The sequence below is a fragment of the Aulostomus chinensis genome, chromosome 2 (assembly GCF_037954235.1).
Source record: "Aulostomus chinensis isolate RoL2024-O1b breed Wild chromosome 2, RoL_Achi_v1.0, whole genome shotgun sequence".
Taxonomy (NCBI): domain Eukaryota; kingdom Metazoa; phylum Chordata; class Actinopteri; order Syngnathiformes; family Aulostomidae; genus Aulostomus; species Aulostomus chinensis.
Genome location: NC_141321.1, coordinates 9,516,165 through 9,537,474, shown reverse-complemented (window position 1 = coordinate 9,537,474; position 21,310 = coordinate 9,516,165). Strand labels below are relative to the sequence as shown.

The 21,310-nt window shown below is 42.7% G+C and overlaps 1 protein-coding gene across 3 annotated transcripts; it reads right to left on the bottom strand.

Annotated features, from left to right (window-relative positions):
- Positions 1-110: 110 nt before the first annotated feature.
- On the bottom strand, positions 111-20,023 carry LOC147269022 (neuronal acetylcholine receptor subunit alpha-7-like). Of its 3 annotated transcripts, none has more exons than XM_086226597.1 (10): positions 19,910-20,023; positions 14,195-14,334; positions 13,866-13,910; positions 10,701-10,810; positions 7,618-7,697; positions 6,422-6,589; positions 4,996-5,190; positions 2,694-2,780; positions 1,689-1,798; positions 111-1,076 (listed from the first exon to the last, which is right to left on the bottom strand). In XM_086226597.1, the coding sequence occupies exons 1-10, from the start codon at positions 19,962-19,964 to the stop codon at positions 633-635; spliced, it is 1,434 nt and encodes a 477-aa protein (XP_086082723.1). In that variant the 5' UTR covers positions 19,965-20,023; the 3' UTR covers positions 111-632. The 3 variants fall into 3 exon arrangements, with proteins under 3 accessions (XP_086082723.1, XP_086082732.1, XP_086082740.1); XM_086226606.1 differs by lacking the exon at positions 19,910-20,023 and adding an exon at positions 15,714-15,734; XM_086226614.1 differs by lacking the exon at positions 19,910-20,023 and adding an exon at positions 14,406-14,469.
- Positions 20,024-21,310: the final 1,287 nt, after the last annotated feature.

Genomic DNA, 21,310 nt, shown 5'->3' with positions numbered 1-21,310 from the left:
TGGTGGGACTCAGTACTGATTTTCAAGGAAACAAACTTAATTTGAGGAATGACACAGAGTAGACAGGGAATGACGTGAACTGACACAGGAAGTAAAACCCAGTAAGAGCATTTATTTTAGTGTTTCATCACATTGAGACACAGATTGTATGTTTTTATTTTTTTTAAAAAGCCCCATACAACATTATTTGCTTTGCATACACAAGTAATAATCTAACACAACAACCATATATATACAATAGGGAGGATCTTAACATTGATCCACTGTGATAAACAGTAAGATCATAAGACAGGTTACATTCTTTGTGGGTTAGTAGTTTAGTTTGTTCTACTTCCTCTTTGAAGCAAATGATCTGTGATGTGAGCATTGACAGAACCATGTTAAAATAGTCCAAGGGAATAAAAAGGACGTGTTACAATGCATTACAACATTAATTGTGATATTAAAAAGACGAAAGCCAGCCAAAGTCACCATCCGAATGTAAAAGCATAGCTCCAACCACAGTTAGTAATCATTACATCATGGAAGAACTGATGAATGGTCACTCCTTTGTCAGGGTGAATGATACGCACTTCTGCTTTCCTGATTATTTTCTGATCAACTTCTCCAGAGGAAACGTCATGAGGAATGGACTAAGCAAAGTTTGGAGCTGACAGAAGAATCCCGAGGGTACATTGGAAGGTGACAAGAGTGAAAGCCACGAGACAGAGCCTGTCGATAACAGATGCAGCAAACTTCCACTCATTGCTCACCGTCTCGACCTCCTGTTGGTCACTGAAGCGTTTGGCAATGTAGCGAACCTGCTCTAGGATCTTGGCCAGCTCTGGGTCTGCTGGGGGGCTTTGAGCTTTGGAGATCAGAGAGTCATCCTCCTGGGGTCTTCCATCCAGTTGTCCACCAAGGACGCCGGAGTCAGAAGTGGCGGTGCCTGGGGCGAAGGGAGGGCTTTCCAAGCTCTGCATGCCAACACACGTCAAGTTGCTGTTGTTGGATTGTGGGCCTGAGGGCCCCATCGCCGCACCCGGGGGCTTCATACACAGAAACCGGGCGCACCATTTCAGGAGGAAGACATGCATCTATGGCAGCAAACATGATGAGTGAGGATGGGGCTCATTTTAATAGTAAGAGACCATATGAAATGTGTTTTTTAATTCCTGGGAAACAGCCAGTCAGTGTCTCATATGCTGCCCAAACACCATTTTGTCAGACGTTTCACTGTAATAAAACAACTGTTGCCTCCGTCAACTTGTCCAGCTGCAGTTTAGGACCATGTTTGTCTGAACTTATGAAACGTACTGGTTACAGAGCAGCACTGAACAAGAACTTAAAAAGGCTTTAGCATCCGAACAAATTGTAACGTATTATTTGTTTTGTATTTGTATTTGTATTTGTATTAGTCAATGCTTCCAACATCAATGTTACAGCAGAGTTGAGGACTGATTGGGAACTTTGTTCCAAAAACTTGAGGCTCATTGTCAGTAAAACCGGAGAGCTTGTGGTGGACAACCATAGAAACAGGAGGCCATTTTCAGGTGCTCTTCTGTGCACCCACTGCATGTAAAAGGCGTGCCATTCAAAAATGGTCCAACCAAACAAATAGATGTTAATCTTTGCTGGTGTGACTGAAGGAAAATAGTAGCAGGAGTATGTTTTGGATCATATGAAGGTATAAATGTAAAGACACTCACCCACTGGGACATTTTGCCTCCATGAGGGTCATGGTGGTGGAACTGTAATACCAGAACTGTAGCAAATACCGAGAGACTGACAATGACCATGATGACGGCCAAATACATGGCTAACCGAGGGAAGAGGAGACAGAACAGACAATATGTCATACTTAAGCAGTAAAACAGATGCAGTCAAAACTATAAAACAAGTGAATAAGGTGGAAAGTCATATTTTATCACTCAAACACTTAGTAACTAAACCCATGGGACACTTTCTTCATCTGAGAAATGATCAAAATAAATGGAATGTAAATATTCAAATCAACGTCAACAAAAAGATGGAGAACCTTCTCTTCACTGTGCAGCATTTGGGAGATGAGACCCCCAGATACCTGTGTACTGCTAGTTAGCTTAGCACAATAAATGGCAGTGTGTGGTAAGTGTTAGCATACCTAAGTCAAAAGTCATCAAATACACTTTTCTCCAAGACCTGCATTAAATTTACTGTTGTTGTTTTGGGTTTTTTTGCATTCTTTTGCATTCACTGTGAAATAACAATGTAAAATAACATTGCATCTTTATAATCAGATGTATAGTTGGAACTACTTTCCTTTCCTTCCCACTCTCCGACGCAGTGATCCGACACAGCACCTCTTAAAAGTGCCACTGCAACCTCAGGCAATAAAACAAAATGTTTGTTGACGACCAGAAGAGCAACTGCTGCTACTGATCATGGCTGACTATGTAAGAGAGGATGAGGAAGATTACTTCTTAATGATCCAAAATGTATGCTGACACATCCCATCCACTACTGTGCTAAGCTAACTGGCTGTTAGGTCTCTGTGGATCTCAGTTCTCCAATGCAGCAACCCACAGAGACCTGCTAACTGCTAGTTAGCGTCGCACAGTGAATGGTAGTGGATGGGAAGTGATAGCATCCATTTCAGATGTTTCTTGTCTGGCTTTGGGAAGAATGGCCAATCAGCACATTTTCAAAGTGTGTGTTGCTTTATCCGGTCTTACCCAGTAAAGGTACAGAGTCTGATGTGGCAGGCACAGTCTCAGCAGCTAGAAACATGAAGACGGCCAGGGAGAGCAGGACTGTAATCCCTGAAGAGGAAATTAAATCTGAGTTATACTACCACAACTGGAAAGCACAGCCATGACGGGTGCCTGGATTCAGGAAACTATCTGAAGCACTAAAGTCCTCCAACATGTATAATTACGAAGCAAAATTTAAAAAAAAAAATTGAGTCCTCATTCACCAAAAACTCTTCCTTTAACATTTCACTTGAAAATTTTTTTAAAAAGGAATGAGCTTCTCAAAAATAGATCAATCCATCCATCCATTTTCTGTACTGATTATCTGTTAAGGGTGATGGGGGGGCACTGGAGCCTATCCCAGCTGACATTGGGTGGGAGGTGGGTTTCACCCTGGACAGGTTAGCATCACAGGGTCATCAGGAGCAATCAGGGGTTTGGTGTCTTGCTCAAGGATACTTGGACACCGCGGGAAGTGAGGATGGAACCAGCGACCCTCCGATTGCTAGACGGCTACTCCACCACTGGCCCATGCCACCCCAGATTATTTAAGTTTCATCTTAAATGTCTTGTTAACTTTGAGCTGTCAGTTGTCACTTTAGATGATTTAGGTGAAGGTAATTTTGCTGTGAAAAAGGTTAACAGAAACTAGAAATGCTGGTGGTTGTGTGCCTCCATGATATGTGCCTGTCCTAGTGACCTTGACCTTTGACCACCAAAATGTTTTCAGCTTATTCTTTGGTCCCAGTGGAAGTTTGAACAATATTAGATTAAACTCCCTCAAGGCGTTCCTGAGCAAATGTGTGAATGAGAACATACTGAATTCTCCCACATATATGAGGTGACTGTGACCTCTGACCTAAGCCAGTCAAAATCTTCAAACAGTTCCCCTCCCAGTCCCAGAGCTATGACAGAGTAAAAAAAGAGTGAAATTTAGAGTAGAAAATGGACATTTTGAGATTAAAGTCAACTTTTGAGACTTGTCCAACGGTACCGATTACATTACTATGGATTGTTGTGTTCCATGTCACGAAAATTTCAACCTACAGATTCATGCCCTCTGTCACCGTTGACTTCACCCTGCAGCAAAACTCACTAAAAAACAGTTTCCCACCTCCATCATGTTAGCATGTTGCTAAAATAGCTGTTAAATTCAATATATAGCAATAATCAGATAAATGCATATACTTTTCATAAATAAATCATATTCATTTGAGCTTAAATACCAGCAAACATTTTCTTTTGTTTATCAGTTAACTCCTGCCAAAGGAGGCTGCCGTGTCTGATGTAAAGTGGCATCGAGGAGCTTAGAAATGACACCTGAGTATCCAATTCCGGGATCAACATTAATCAAGTAATTATTCTCTACCACCTTGGAGCTGTTCGTTCTCAGCCTCTGTGTCTGTGTTGTCTTGGACGCAGCATATTCAATCTAGCTCATTAACGCTGGCATTAGCCTTTCGGCCCGTAGCTTGTATTTGCCATTATAAGCAATTGCCAGACAAAATGTTCCCTTTCAAGCACCACCACCAGCAGATGTTAGTTTACTTTAATGTCATTACTACTCTTTCTGCCTGTAAATGGATTATAAGGTAACCATATTAAATACAGCCCTGCAATAAGTGCCGACAAAGACTCCCTCTGTTGTTGGAGGTTGATTTGATACGATACTTGAACTTGATTCGTCACTGACCCGAATGACAGAATTGGATGTTGGAAATCTATATTCACATAATCTGATCCGTTGGCCCAAATTCCTACATAAACACTGAGCAAATATGCTGCAACATGCTGTAAAGACCAAAGAGTCAGGGGTAACACACACAGGTCGTGTGTTTCAGGTGTTGCACAACCGAGACGGATCTCATGCATTCCTTTATGGGAGTATGGTAGGGGTTCACCTGTAGAGGGTGCAAAGAAATGTTTTACTTTTCAGATGGAAGTCATGGACATGGATACAAATCTACAATACCTCTTAAGTTACTATTTCAGAAGTGGAGTTGGTTTTCTTGGAGAACAGCATGAGATTCTTACGAAGCTCTTACGTTATGTCTTAAGAATTATCCTAAAGTTTTGTGAATCTGGGCCCTGAGCTGCAAGTAATGGCATACTCAGAATTTCAGCACTGTGAATGAAATCAAAGAGTGTTTTGAGTGTGTTTTGATAGCAATGAAAAAGGGGTTCATTCCCAACTTTACATTCTTTCAACTTTGTGTGTGTGTACATGTGTATATATGTGTACATGTGTGTGTGTGTGTGTGTGTGTGTGTGTGTGTTCCCTAACCCAGTGATATCTTCTCCCCAGAGGCTGCAGGCAGCAGAAAGACCAGCACGGCCAGCATGGAGATCATGATGCATGGCAGGAGCAGTTTGACGCTGTAGAATACAGTCCGCCTCCGCATCACCATAGTGTAGGTGACATCAAAGTACGGCTCCTGGCAGCATGGGTATATCACCTCGTTCTTTTTTCCTACAACCTCTGTGTGAACAAAACAAAAGCTTGTCTGGAGGAAATGGAGTGAGATTTTATGTAGAAATATTTTCATATACATTTAGAGAACAATTTATCCGTCTGGCAACGGATAAATTGTAAAATCCCTCAGTTTTCTACTGCTTGCCCTGTTAAGGGTCATGCGGGCTGGAGCCTATCCCAGCTGCCTTTCGGCAAGAGGTGGGGTTCACCCTGGAAGGGTCACCAGGGAACCCACGCAGGCACAGGGGGAACATGCAAACTCCACCAAGAAAGACCCTGTGCTGGAGCCTGTGAAATGTTGAAAGTGAGAACTGCACTGTTTTAAGAAAAATATTACTTCATTTTGAATTTGATGGCAGCAACACATCTCAAAAAAAGTTGTCTGGTGAAGGGAGTGATATTACAGCTAAACAGCCGGAGGGACATTTTGGAACTAAGTTCAATTGCACCATGTTAGTACCATGACTGGGTATAAAAAGAGCATCTTAGAGAAGCAAATCAGTCAGAAGTAAAGATAGGCAGAGGTTCACCAATCAGTTAAAAACTGGGTCTACAAATTTCTGGAACAATTTAAAAAAGATGTCCCCTATGTAAAACTGTACAGACTCTGAATGCTCCACCATCTACTATTCCTAATACCGCCAAAAGATTCAGAGAATCTGGAGAAATCTCTGTGCTAAAAGGACAAGGCCAAAAATCAGTATTGGATACTTGCGATCTTTGGGCCCTAAGACGGTACTGTGTTAAAAACAGGAAGGATTCTGTACAGGAGGTAACTGTACCAGCCAGAAGTCTGCGAAACAGTTCTCAAACGCAGGTTACAGCTCTATCACGCAAAGAGGAGGAAATGCTGGTGCCTCCTCTGGGCCGAAGCACCTTTAAAATTGACTCAAGTAGAAAAGTGTTCTCTGGTCCGATGAATCAAAGTTTTTCTTGCTTCAATACTGGATCATAATCACATATGGTTGCTATGGTTGCATCAAATTAAAACTGGGACAGTTTTTTTCATCAAATAGTAACATTTCCCACTTTCAAAGTGTGATATGACGTCTATGTTCTACTGTGATTAAAATATGTGTTTATGGGATTTGTACACCATTGCGTTCTATTTTTATTTTCATCTTCGACAACATCCCAACTTTTCCAGAGTTGGGTTTGTGACAAGAGGAGGTTCTGTGCTGTATTTGTCACCCACTACATACAGTCTTCCTCTTTGCAATCCATCATCATTTCTTACCTACAAGATCCCACTCTCCGTTGGTGGTTAAATCTTCACTTGTTACATCCTCCTTCACCACTTCCAAAAAATAGCCGTGGTATGTCCAAGAGCCCAGAATGAGTTTGCATCTCTGGACATCAAAGGGGAACCAGCGCATATCAATGTAGCAGAGGCTCTTATACATCACTGGTGTGGTGAAGCACAGGACAAGTCCAGGTCAGGTTAGAGACACAACGACTGGGAAGAGCAGCAAAGAGTCCTACTATTCTGGGATGAAGGAAGCAGGGGAATACAATTAAGTGACAGTCTAGCTAGTCAGACACTAAGATACCATCCATCTTTAGAAGTTAAAGAATCGAATATGGCACAGGGATGAAAGCAGCCATTAATCCTCATTCCCATGCACGTCTGACCCAGAAATACCTCTGACCTACTGTACCTTTGACCACCAACATTTTTTTCAGGTCAGTCTTTAGTCCCAGTGGATATTTGTGCAATATTTGATCATATTTATTTTCTCAAGGTATTCCTGGGATATTGTGATCCTGTCAGGTGACTGTGACCTTTGACCATCAAAATCTTTTAAGTTCATCCTTCAGTCTCAGAAGACTTTTATTTTTTTTAAATCAAGAGACAGTGACCATTGATGCGTACGAGGAGGACATCATCACCTCTCATATCTGACTGGAAAATATGAAGCGTCAGCCAGAAGCTGACAAGCTTCGCACACGTACTGTTAAGAAGGGTGGAGAGCTGGCTTAGCTGTGTGCACAGATGAGAAAATCTGCCTAATATCAGATCCAAACATCAAGTTTCATCACTGCTAATGTTCAAAATGATTCATTGCTTGCTCAAATCGAGAAATAGTCCTAGAGAACTAAAACAACAACTTGTTTAACCAGTTTGTACTGAGAAAGGCATTTTATCTCTGTGTCCTCTGCTTTAACGTATTAAAATACTTTACTGGAGAGCAGTGACAGGTACTTGTCCAAGGATGATCTTGAGGGTTTAAAGGCAGCCTCTTAAAAACTGTTTTTTCAATGAATACATTTAAAAAATATTTTTACACACAAAACAACTGACTAAGAGAAAACAGAATGAAAATATCTGATGTCTAACACTGAGTTGAGCTAATAAGGGAAGGCAGCTCAGTGAAATTGTAGAATGGTGTATTTTTTTTTGGTAAGAGGACGAATGAAGATTATTGACCTTACCTGGGATGACAGCAAGGCAGTTGCCTGAGGAGGAGACCACAATGTTGGTTTGAGGACTAGCATGAGGCATTTCATCTGCACTGTGAACAACATGGGACTACGTCAGTGTATACAGCTGAACAGTTTGATCCATTCATAGTAGAATTGATAATAATAATAATAATAATAATAATAATAATAATAATAATAATAAAAACATAATAGGGTCTTCGTCTGAAGTACCTTCAGGCTCAGGCCCTAAAAATAAGGATGCAAAAGAAATTTAGATGACCCACAAACTATGGGAAGTTTCTGTACCTAATTATTGCATTAGGAACACACACACAGTCACAACTGATGCTTTAGAGTGGTACAGCTACCCAAAATTGACTGTCTACATGAACTTCACTGGGGAGGAGGCTGGGTTGAGCTGAAGGTGAAGGGGCTTCACGCAGTGGGACAACCACAAACGAAATGCAATGAGAGCTTCTAACAATGTAAATCGTTCTCAAGATTAAGGGTAATCTTGCATTACTGATCCAACAGATACAAGGAGGAGCTTTGAGAAGGTCTTGATTCCATCAAGTCAACCAGTGTTGAGCTAGATGGTCTGGGTCTATCAGCATGGACTCCTCCCAAGAATCCCCTGGCTTCTTTTGATCTATGAAGTCCCCATGAGTGCTGTTGAACGCAAGGCATTACTGATCCAACGGATACAACCCTGTCACAGTAATCATTTAACCAACAGTACGATGCAGAGAAGGGAACTGAATCATTTTGCTGACCCTAAACATTAGCACTGATCTGACATGTGCATTTGTTCACATAACTTTATTTAGTTTATACTTTTTTGATGTTTTCATGTCCTACATGATTCTAACGTCTGACTCTGAGTATCTTTATAAGTTCATCACTCAGTGGCAACATCGTTTGCCACATTAATTAATGAGACCGTTCATCATCCTGTAAAATTGATGGATTCCTGGTTGTGAGAGCGTGTTGGTCTTCAAACCGTCTTCTGATGCACATGGGTGCTTTGAGGACGAAGACCTGGCCACACTGAGGACATCCAGAGAGGCAGCAATTCTGGCCAAGGGTTAGCAGTCCAATCAACATCTTTCAAGAGGAAGAACTCAAAAGCAACTGACCTACCCACAAAGAGAGAATACCCCCAGGGATGCCAAGAGTGGGGGACGAAGAACATTCCAACCAGACGGACACAGAGATAAATGACACAGGACAACAAACTAGTACCATTAATAATACAGTACATCAGCAGTAAGACAAGTGAGAATGAGAGGGCTTGAAGGTAGACCAGGGGAGCCACAAGCAGCTGACTGAAAGCAGGAAAGTCTGAAAGCATCAAGCAGTTTCGAATCAATCAACTTGCTCGGCGGGGACAGAAATCGTCTTCTTATTGTGGCAAGAGACTTCCTTTTGAGCAACAAGTACATCAACATGTCAGAGCAGAAGTACCTTGTTGCCTAGAACATACAAATGTGGTGACCCACCATGGAGGGAAGAGAAGGGAGAGGGAACCTAGTTGTCCTTTGGCTGGATATCACCAATACTCATGGCTCGATATGCCACGAGCTGGTCGAGGTATCACTGGGGAGACACCATATACCCCAGGAAGTGAAAGAACTCATCTTGACGGTCTAAACTGGGCAGTTAACATGTGACTGGCACCAGCTGAAGCTGAGTATCATCACTGGTTGCACCATCTCAGCGACCTTAGTGGTGTTGGCAATGAACATACTGGTCAAGGCAGCAGAAACAGAATGTTCCAGCCCCTCGGCAGGTCTGGACTACATCAACCTTCCATCAGACCCTTCATGGATGATCTCACAGTAATGGCAACAGCTGTGCAAGGGCCAGGTGGATCCCCCATGGTTTGGAGAGACGTATGGCATGGGATTGCACGAGTGTCAGAAGTACAAAGTCCAGTCTTTGATTCCTGATGATGATGTTCAGCTTCCGGTAGGCAGATGACCAGATTTTGTCAGTCCCAGAAAGTTCAATGAGGAGCTTTGAGAAGGTCTTCAACTGTGGCCTGAAGGACACAGATTCCATCAAGTCAACCAATGCTGAGCTCGATGGTCTGGGTCTACCAGCTTGGACTCCTCCCAAGAATCCCCTGGCTTCTGTTGATATATGAAGTCCCATGAGTGCTGTTGAACGCAAGGTGAGCAGCTATTTAAGCAGATGGCCGGGCAGCCTGAGCAGCGTCAGCCCGTATGGGATCAGCAACAAGCTCAGGCCCTGTTCAGCTCAGTCAAGGAGGAATTCATTGTGACATGGCAATACCTGCAGCATTCTGGATCTAGAGATGCCAAAGTCTCCATTACAGGGATTTTTGTGAAGACAGAGAGGAAGTGGAGATCAGCTGTGGTGATCCAGCAGGCAGAAATTCAGCAGAAGCTAAGACCATCCTTGGGAGTGTGGTGCAAGAAGGGGCGGACTCAGGTGCGGTCATGCTCTTGACCTCAGGCTGGGGTCTGATCAGCCTCAAACTGGTCTCCTGAATGAGGCTGGCTGTTGTAAATGCGAAACACCCACTGACCACAGGGAATAACACCGATGAGGTGTCTAAGTGTGTGCATTAGAAGATGCTTTGAGAACCATCGTTTCAGGCCGAGGGATAGACTAAAAATTCTTTTGCTGAAAAAATGTACTGCACTGGAGCAATCTTCAGGACTCTGCTGCATGTACTTATTAAACTACAAGCAAAAATAATCTGGAGGAAACATTTCTGTGTGAACCCAACTAGCAGGACAAGCCCTTTCAACACTGGCCAATGCACAGAAACCAAATGTCATTATCCTGTAGCACAAATGTTATGCAAATTTATTACTGAAGCCTGTGAAAGATTATCATTGATAATTTAGTTGATAGATTTGTGGGAAATTCGATTTCCGATTAGAAATTTCTAATAGGGATGAGTTATTCAAGTTATTTTAACAGGTTCAGAAAAACCTTGAAATAGTCTCTTGAGGAAACTTGTGCCTGGTGTGGTGGAATTAGAAACCACATACCAATAATAGATCATGTGTTGCTCTCTTACTTTTATATCCAGTAACAACGCTCAGCTCTTCAATGCTTACGGGTTAAAAAGGACGATGTCTGGTGTCCAAAGTTTGTGGTAAGGAATTCTTATCATGTCCACATCGCCATAATCAGAAGCGTTCCACTTGAGGAAATGATCATCCCATTTCTGTTGGATACACAAATACAACGCACTGTACATATTTCACTAACACCGTCATAAATATAGACTAAAACCTGTATGGCAAGAGCTGAAGCTATGGGACTATTATTAATAGTCAGCTATTACCACTACCAAATTGTTGGAAATACAAAAAAAAAAAGGAGGCTGGGAAAGAGCAGGGAAAATGACCTAGGGGTCCGCTATCAATACAAGTACCTCAAGGAAACGTCAATAAAACAGTTGATCCAGGTGGATGTTCCTTGGGCTTCAACTGCCAGAGGGCATTGCATTAAGAAAGATACCTTCCTCTCGGCAAGTTAGCTTAGCGCACTAAATAGTAGAACATGGGCAGGTTAGCATACCTCGCTCACAACACATCAATTGGATTTTTTGGGGCAATTTATTGCTCACAGTATGCTGTTTAAAAACATCACAACAACAACAACAACAAAGGATCTCACCGGAGATCTAGAGGTCACAAAGCCTTAATGAGGTTAAATACTCCAATACTGCTAAATGCAGGAATATAAAATGTGTTTGTGGTTTCTAAAATGTGGGAAGTATGGAGAGTTCATAAAGTTCAATTTTGAGTTCCCTCCTGAAAAGCCTGTTATCACCTCAGATCAGAGTCTTAGGGGCAACTGAAGGTAACAGTTGAGGTGAATTTCTGAAACGGGACGTGTGCTGGGAAAAAAGGACGTTGTGTCACCTTAGTCCAGCGCCTTGTTTTGATCACTCACAACACTAAAAATATCAAATGTCTCTGTACTGCTCAGAATACTCCAAAGCCGTGACCCTAATTGCGTACTTCGGTGCAAACGTTTGGTAAAGACAGGAATATATAAAAAAAAACAAAAAACAAAACACGTACCACAACATTACTACCTGATTAAAAACTCCCTCCATAGTTAGCAGCACGTTAGCTTGCTCGTGGAGCTTAAAAACTAGAATGCAGAGCACATATTTGAGCACTTTTGGTAAAATGAAGCTAAAGGATCAGACTCCTCAAGAGAGAAGCGCCACACAACAATGTGTATTATCACTGAGAACCTGTTTGAGAGCCAAAAACAAAGCCAGCCACAAAAAGGGGATGAATATAAAATAACCTCTGAAGTTATTGAACATAATTATTCATAAGAATACACTTTGTGATTTAATAAGCAATTACGACATTTTAAACAAGTTATAAACTCTCAGCTAAATATTACAATTTTATCTTTTCACAATAACATTTTCATTTTATTCTAGCAGTTTTTTTTCCCACAAAAGGTTATTTTTTTGCTCTTTTTTTTAACTGATGTAGTCATTTGGAGCAAAGCAATATTTATGAATAATTTAGTTAAGTTAAAAAAAAATCGTAATTAAATTACATCACTTGAATTTAAATAGATGATCGTGTCCTACTTGTTGTTTCAATATTTCCTGCTTAGCATTGTAAAAAGAACCGTCTTGCTGTTACAGAATTACTACCTTTTCAGATGGACTTACTTGCATTTTATTCATGTTTTAGATCTACAAAATAAAGCAGTCTTACATTCTAATAACATTCTTGGCGGTGATAAAAGGTCAGTCATTAAAAAAAACCTCCTACAATCTTATCTTGTTTCTTATGTTATTTTATGAAACGTTTTTCAATTTCAATGGTCTGCAAAACCACTTTCTTGGCGTGTAATTTCAACTCAAATTTATCTTTGGGTGAGAGGAAGGGGCGGGATGGCTGTAAATGCAAGACATTACTGTCAGTAAAGAATAAAATAAACTACAAAACTACATTAGCCCAGTAAGTCAGCACACTAAACGCATTTACTCCAGCAGCTTGAAGCCAAAGCAGCTAAATTCACAGTTCGCTCCTTGCAAAGAAGTGAAGTATCAGACCTGGGTCTCCTCCCAGGAACTATCCCTGTGTCTGACATATCTCCAGATGGGAGAATCCTTGAAATGACACTATCGGTGAGTGGAATGACATAAATGCTCTAGGGTTCATTGCTAATTGCTTGGTGCTAACGGCTTGAGTTGTTTTTATTGTCTGTAATAATTCTTTGTCTTAGTGCACTTTATGTGCATGCCCGCCATTAGTGTAGCTGTGTGTGTATGCGGTGTGTTTATGGGACATTATACTAGGGATGGGAATTGATGGGGCAGCACGGTGGTGCAGTGGTCCGCACTGTTGCCTCGCAGCAAGAAGGTTCCGGATTTAAGTCCGGGCTCCAGCACAGGATCTTTCTGTGTGGAGTCTCCATGTTCTCCCTGTTCCTGTTCCTGCCTCGTCCCCTCTTGATGTCCAAAGACATCAAGAGGGGACGAGGCTGATTGACCGTAGATGTGACTGTGACCCCCCGTGAACCTTAACAGGATAAGCAGTAGAAAATGGATGGATGGATGGATATTAATAGGTTTTTTAGGATTCCGATTCCATTTTTTGATTCTCTTACTGATTCTCATTTGGTTGGTTAGTTACCTGCAGTATTAACAGCAGAGGACATGCTAACGTTTCCGCTGCTCCTGCTGGGTTGAGATTCACTCCGGAGCAGATCGAACACATGACAGTCATTCAAAGTTATTGCATGCTGTGTGTGCAGTTGTTTCTGCATATTGGTAGTATTTCCTCCCTCTGATGAAATATCCACTTTGCACAAGTATCGCAAGTTGCCCTGTTATCATCCTTTCTCGTGAAATGTAACCAAACTTCCGAGCTTTTGTGCCGCTTGGGCACCATGCTTCCTGCTGGCTGCACTGGGGAATGATGTCGCCACACATGTGTCCTAGCTTGCATAAGCAACGCAGCACGTGTGGTGACATCATTCCTGCCCAGTGGAATCGATAAGTGAATCGTTTGCAAAATTGGCAAATGATTCCGAGGAATTGAAACACTGGGAACCAGTTCTCAACAAGAACCGGTTTTCTATTCCCATCCTAACATTCTAAATTCAAAATACAACAAATATATGAGCAGGTTTTCACCACACTCTCGCTCTACAGAACAGTCACGCACTCTGACGTGTGCACACGGTAAGACTTGTCCCTGTGACTGTCCCCCTCTGACTTAATCTCAAAGACCTACCAGAGTCAGCCAAACGTTGGTTGTCACCACTTGTCTCTTCTCATCCTGAATGCAAAAAAATATATGAATATTATATTTGTTAAAATATACTAAACCACTAAAGTAATTCACTGGTTGGTTGTATCGGATTTGTTTGATTAAACTGGCTCTCTGTACCAAAGTCTTAAATCAGTTTCCAAATTAATTCAATTTTCCTGAAACTAATTTGAGACAACTGAAACTGGCTTACATGTTCCAAAATAGAATAATGTGACCATCACTGGGTTGTCATAAACGTTCCATGTGCAGAGTGTAAGTGCGGTGGGTGGGACGAGCCATAGTTTACGCACCACATCCAGGATCTGCCTGAGGTTGAAGTCCATCTTCACGGTGACTTTATCATGCTTTTGGTAGACTGGTCTCCCCAGTGGGCTGTAGTCAATCAGCAGATCTTTGATCAGTCTCATCTCATCTGGATCCTGATGAGAAACTATACAAAAGACAGACACTGTAATTGCCTGGACAAATGGAGACAGCAAGAAGTGAATGAATGAATGTTACCTGGTGTGCTTGCTCATGGAGAGTGAGGGTGTTAATTCATTGAAGGAGTGTGGTACTAGACCTGCTCTAATTGTAAAGTGTCATGAGATTTGGCACTATACAGATAAAATTGTCACGATCCTGGTTTCCCTGTCACTCCCTCTCCCTCTCCCTGCAGAGCGAGTGCCAAGGGGCGGGGCATTCTCCGAGAGCGCTGGGCTCCTGGTACCCCTGTAGGTCGCTCTGCCTAATTAGCTGGCTTCCTAAACCACCCTCTCTGTGTCTCCTGTGCCAGGTGATTCCCATTGATTGCTCCAGTGGTGGCCAACTTTGATCTCGAGATCTTCTGCTCCTCGCCTTGCGATTGTTCTTTAGTTTGTATTTTTCTCCAGTGGAGTGAGTTTGCTGCCTGACACTGTCTTCAGTTGTACTTTGGGTTTATTTGCCTGTTCTCCCAGCCTTCTGGTGATTTTCTGCTGTTACTTTTAAGAATAAAACTCTTTTTGTTGTGAACTCTACGTTTGGGTCCGGACTTCCTCGCCTGACTCGTCACAAAAATTGACTTGCAAAGACAAAAATCCTGAAGTTGGAAACAATCAAATTAAAAGTTAAAGGAGCACCAATGTCAGTCTCCTTCAGGAACTTTGATTGAGCTCTTTTTTTGTTCAGTTCTAGATATCTTACTTTGAGCACTCACCATGCCAGGTGAATCGAGTCGAGGACCACAATGGGCTCTCCAGTGGTTAAACAAAAGATGATGCTGGAGATTTGAGGCCCAACTAACATAGCATGCCTAGGTCTTGTCCGCAGCTGTGTCCATTCAGCACTCATACGTCATGTTCACAACCGCAAACTGGTTAGAGATTTAAGATTTAAAGACCTACATTCTCTCTTTAAAACAAATGCTTAAAACATTCTTACACAGTAGGAATCCCTCTCTGGAACGGTGATGGACAAGAAATTGTTCTAAGGCCCAACTCAGAAAACAGTGTGAAGTCGGAGCTGGACTCAGGAGTTTCCTTACTGAGGATTCAAAGCACTGAGCTTAAGCCCCACACTGTTCTACTAAACAAGGAATGGGTTTTTAGCGGAGCTCCACCTGCTCTTAACCCCCCTCTGGAGCATTGCTGGCAGCATCTACTTGCTACATTCACCATGGTTACAATAAACCACCAACGAGAAGTTGGGAGGCAGTGGTGGTACAATACAGTGGCAAGACCGTTACTTGCTGAGGCCTCTCCTCACGAGGACTTAAAAAAACCATCTCAAAGCATCTCAGAAGAAGCTTATAAACAAGCAAAAAGGATTTACTTCCTTCCACAGCCCCACCTGGAGGAAACATGAGTGCTGCGACAGGTCACTGTGGAGGGAAAAGAGGAGGCGCTAATGGTTAAAGGGTGACCAAACATTCTGTTTTCCCAGGACATGTCCTGTTTTCACATCCTGTGATGGCCGTCCTGTTTTTATTTTTTTGTAATATAACAATTTTCTATCCATACAAAGGGGGCGTACATTAAATGTATTGAAACTAAAAGGTATCTTTGAGTAAACTTTGAGTATCATTTTAGTATCCCATCGCTATGTCCTGGTTTTCGATCGTCAAAACATGGTCACCCTACGCTAACGCTAGGCTGAGGGCTCCCAACTGTTGAGCTGGCAAATGTTCGCTCTCTTGACATCAGCCTGTGGCGAACGAAGGTGAACGCTAGCTGTGAAACTCTGTTCTCACTGTGAAGTACACGATTTCAAAGTGATGACCCTTTTCACTCGCCGCAGCTGCAGACGGCTGTTATTGTTGTTGCTTTCTATGTCCCGCCAAGTGCCAACAGGAAGGCTAAGATGGAATGGGAGATGTTGGGTGTAAGAGTTTGGCCACAGTAGGCTATTGTAACACTGCAGGGTTACTTTGAACACACGCATCTGAATGTTTTCAAGGAAACAGTCAATGGGAGGGTGTCACAGGCTAAAGGGATGTATGGAAGAAAGCTGGCAAAGTGAACAAAGACATTCGGCAACTATTGCAGGAGTGCCAAACTTTAAGAGGCTACAAGCCCTCACTGCAGACAGCCTCCTGTGACCCATCTGTCCCAGACCACCTCAATGGCTTTTATATGTGCTTTGAGGACACCAACAACGCAGGGGTCAGGGTTAGGCTTGACTTTGACTTGAGTTTGTATTCTGTACCAGTATACCTCAGGAGCTGAGGCTGGCCTGGGTCAACAACCATATATTAACATTTGCCGATGACACCACGGTGCTCGGCCTGCTACACATTGAAGGTGAGGCTGCTTGCAAAAGAGAGGTGGAGCAGATGGCAGCCTGGTTCTTAACACAAAACCTTGCTCTCAATATGGAAAAGACCAAACAAATGGTTAAGACCTGTTCTTTCCGAAATCAGCGTCCTCCAAAGACCATCGATAATTTTGGTGTGGAGAGGGAGAAAAGCACCAAGTTTCTAGGAGTTGTGATGGCTGACAACTTGGCCTCCAGCACCAACACAGCTGCTATAACAAAGAGGGCCCAACAGAGACTCCACTCCATCCGCAAGCTGTGGAGAGCAGACCCTCCCACTCAAGACAGAACCGTCCTCTTCAGAGGCACCAGTCTACTCATCTACTGGATAAACTCCTGATAAGTCAGCAGCACTGCCCATGAAAGAGAACAACTCAACGGGATTTTGAAGAGAGCTGAAAAAAAATCATCATCCCTCCCGTCCCTGCCAGACTCCCCCAACAGAGCATGCACTGCCTCCAAGATCATCAAGGACCACTCCTGCCCCTACCACAGCCTGTTGTCCCTGATGAGGTCGGGGAAGGATCCAGGAGCATCCACAGCAGAACTATCTGGCTCCTTAAAAGCTTCTTCTTTTTTTTTTGGTTTGTTTCACAGGCAGTGAGGCTCTGTGACGCCCAGCAGAAATATTAACCCATGAACCCAAATCGAACTTCCACCCCAGGCACTTAAAATGGACACTTGAAGTTTCTCTTAGCTTCTTCCTGTGTGTGTGAAAGTGCGTGAGCAACAATGCCAGAGGAAACGTTGGTGCTTGCAGGGCATCTTCTCATCCCTCTGCCCTGTGTCATAGCCGCTTCTTTCATGTAAAGGTCTTTACGATGAGATGATTAGCTGAAAGTATGTCTTTGTTAACGTTGATCTCTGCGTGAACTTGTCCCCTTTTAAATCCCATCCACTGGGATCAACATGAGGATATCAATACATCTTATTGTCTAAAGAAATCTGCAGGACTGTAGTTGATAACTCACCAGGACCCCACATGAGGAATGTTTCTAAAATGTTACTACAGCAATTATAATGAAGCTGAGAGCTACTAGAGAAGCAGCGACTCTTAATCAAATTTAAGAGCCTGAATGAGACGAGCAGTTAGGCATTTATTCATCTCCTCTGACCCAGCCAGCCAGAGCCTGGAAGGAGCAGCACAAAGAGTCTGAGTTTATTGGCTTCCGCTTATCCTGTTAAGGGTCGTGGGGGCTGGAGCCTATCCCAGCAGCCTTCAGGCGAGAGGCAGGGTTCACCCTGGACGGGTCACCAGTCCATCACAGGACCAACACATAGAGACAGACACCAACTCTCATGTTTCTTTCATATTTCCTGCATGTGGAGGGTCGAGCAACTCTCTGTTGAACAAACGCAAGCATTAACTATGGGAAATATTGCTCAGGGCTCAGGAACATCAACAGCACTTGTGTAATAGAGGGTCCTTCATCCAGCTCCAAATTCCTCAAAGCATTTTACCAGTTACGCGAATCCAAATCTTGATCTTTCAGCTGCTCCCAGTAAAAACGGGTTTTTAAACCAGAGGTCCTTCCTGGCGCAAACCTCCCCTTTTATCCTGGTTTATGACCAGGACCAACCCAGACTGTCATGTCTCGTTATTTGCTGTGATTCCTGTGCTGCATGTGTCCTGATAAACCTACAAAACAGTGATGGGTTGAGGATGAATATCAGATACAATAGGTGATGGACTTCTTTTAGTAATACTGATGGAATATATACAGTAGTAGTAACAACAAATGTAACGATGCAGTCACCTCTTCCGAACACAGGAGTACTGTAGAATGACATGGGCCATTGGCCCTGAAGCCTCCCTGCAAGGAAGTATTTTAGGGGATTCTCAGGCTCTTGCATAAACTATCTCCATGGGATTGTGTCACACATCCAGGAGGAGAAACACAACATCTGGTTTACATCAGCTATTCTCTTCGAAACATACAGCTGCTTATTGAGATCATTAGACCGAACACTTCGGTGGACTCCATCTGTATTACAAACATACCCACGTGGGGGATCTGTAACTGCATTCATGACACCTTGGAATGTGACTGGGGCCCTGAACAACACATAAGAATGTGTAAAGGGTCACGGGGTCATCATTGTTGTGGCTCATGAAGAGTTTTGTAATTCTGGGGTGCATCAAAGAACATTAGTTTACATAATTCCAAAGAAAAGGAACTGACTCTTAGTTCTCTGAAGGTGTGTGTGTGTGTGTGTGTGTGTGTGTGTGTGTGTGTGTGTGTGTGTGTGTGTGTGTGTGTTTCTGGACAGATGCCTCCTGACAGCTACCCACAGGAGCCTTACAATAAAACTGAATTATGATCTGAATCAACCTAGATCAGTTCATAGGGAGAGGGGATGATGGAGAGTTGGCACGTAGGAGTGAGTGACAGAGTGTCGCCTGCGAGAAGTGGAAAAAAACAACAACAACATAGGTTTACAGGATGTGATGATGTAAGTTCACTAAAATAGAATTAAAATTGCGAGCCAGCAGCGTGCAGATAATGTTGGTTGGTACCAACCAGCTTACAGTGCTTTCTGAAGGGGAATGTTCTTTTCACACACATTCACACTCACAGACACACCTACAGTCAATTCAGAGTATCAATCAGCCTCGTCCCCTCTTGATGTCTTTGGACTGTGGGAGGAAGCCGGAGTACCAGAGAGAACCCACACAGGAACAGGGAGAACATGGAGACTCCACACAGAAAGATCCTGTGCTGGAGCCAGAGCTCGAACCCGGAACCTTCTTGCTGTGAGGCGACAGTGCTGACCACTGCTCACCATGCGGCCAAGTTTATTGGCAAAAAAATCAATTCCTATAAAAGTAAATGTTTTGTGAAGTGATTACCTCTTGAAGATTTCAACGTGTTCATTATGTGTAAGACAGCAGCTTAAACATTAAGTTTCAAGAGTTAAAAAAAAAATCCAATTATTTTTTTGCTGGGACTTGTAGTGAGCTAGTTTAATACTGCTGAACACTCATTCAAATAGTGTCATTAGTTTTGACAGGTTGGAGGTGGATAAAGATTTAAGGAGGGAAAAATGTTAATGTTAAAAACAACAAAACTCCTTGCTACCACTGATATCTTTGCCAGGTGGAAAATATTTCAGAATGGAGCAGGTAATTTACAAATGCAAAAACCATGCAAAAGGCGACCCCAGGCCTCCTCTTAATTAACAGGAAGAGTTATATGATCATGAATAAAAGGCAAACATCCTTGACAACTTACCTTTCATGGAAGAGGCAGCGATGGCAACAAAAAGCAGAAAATTCAGAGAGTCCATGTTGAAATGAGTTGAAGCAGAGATGTTTCTCAGTCCATTAGTGAGCCTGAAGGGAGGCTCAGATGATCATGGTGTGCGTGTGTGTGTGTGTGCGTGTTTGTGTGCGTGCATGTTCATTAACTCCTCCCCCTGATGAATAGTAGTTTGGCAGGATAGTGTTGAGATATATTGTCCTGCTGGGAAACAGCACAAAACTTCAGCCCCACAATAGTTGGAAAGAGGCATAAGTTTAAAATATCAATTAACAAACACCTAAGACAGCCTGAAATAAACATCCCCTCCACATGTTTTTGAAGGTGAAAAGGTGAAAAAATGGCTCCCCCTGCTTAGTGTTAGTGCAGGGGGGGGGGGCTTCAAGTTTCCCCATCACCGACACCACCAGGGGAACATCTGGTTTCTCCATTGCTGAAGAAAAAAACAGCTGCATGTTAACTTCACCTCGAGCACAGGGTCTTTCTGTATGCAGTTTGCATGTTCTCCCAGGCCTGCGTGGGTTCTCTCTGGGTACTAACATGGTGCAATTGAACTTGCTTAGTTCCAAAATGTTCCTCCAGCTGTTTAGTTGTAATATCACTTCCTTTTCTTGAGATGTGTTTCTGCCATCAAATTCAAAATGAACGAATATTTTTCTTAAAACAGTAAATTTCTTGCTTTCAACATTTGATAGGCTCCAGCACAGGATCTTTCTGTGTGGAGTCTGCATGTTCTCCCTGTTCCTGTGTGGGTTGGATGGATGGATGGATGGATGTTAACTTCACTTGATGTCAAGCATTATATATTCATGTCTACACACACACACACACACACACACACACACACACACACACACACACACACACACACATACACACAGAGTATGTTTAGTATTGTTGAAGATAAACCAGTATTTTTCATTTTCTGTACTCTTCTTATCTTTGCAGATTTCACATTTGAGTTAAAAAAAATTGCAGGATGTTTGTATTTGGAGAGTTGGGAATAGAGCTGCACGAGGAGCGTTCTCAAGGAATGTCCTGCTATTGTTATTTCTTGTTCACCATCATGACCTTGGTCTTTCCAACATCGATCACTAGGACTTGCTGTCTACCCATGAAGCCTTTCAGGACTTACTTGTACTTGTGTGTGTCCCTCAAATCAGTGCCAACTCATCTCCAAAATCCAGATCCTTTAATATTTACAACTTCACCTCAGGAAATTCTGTTTTGATGTTTAGTTTTTCCTTTTTTACGCCTCCTTTAATTTTGGACTCTTCAACTTGATGTAAAACAGTGGTCCAAAGAGGACTGAGAGACAGTATTGAGTCCTGCAGTTTTACATTCTCAAGAAACACACAGAATCTCTTTTGAAAA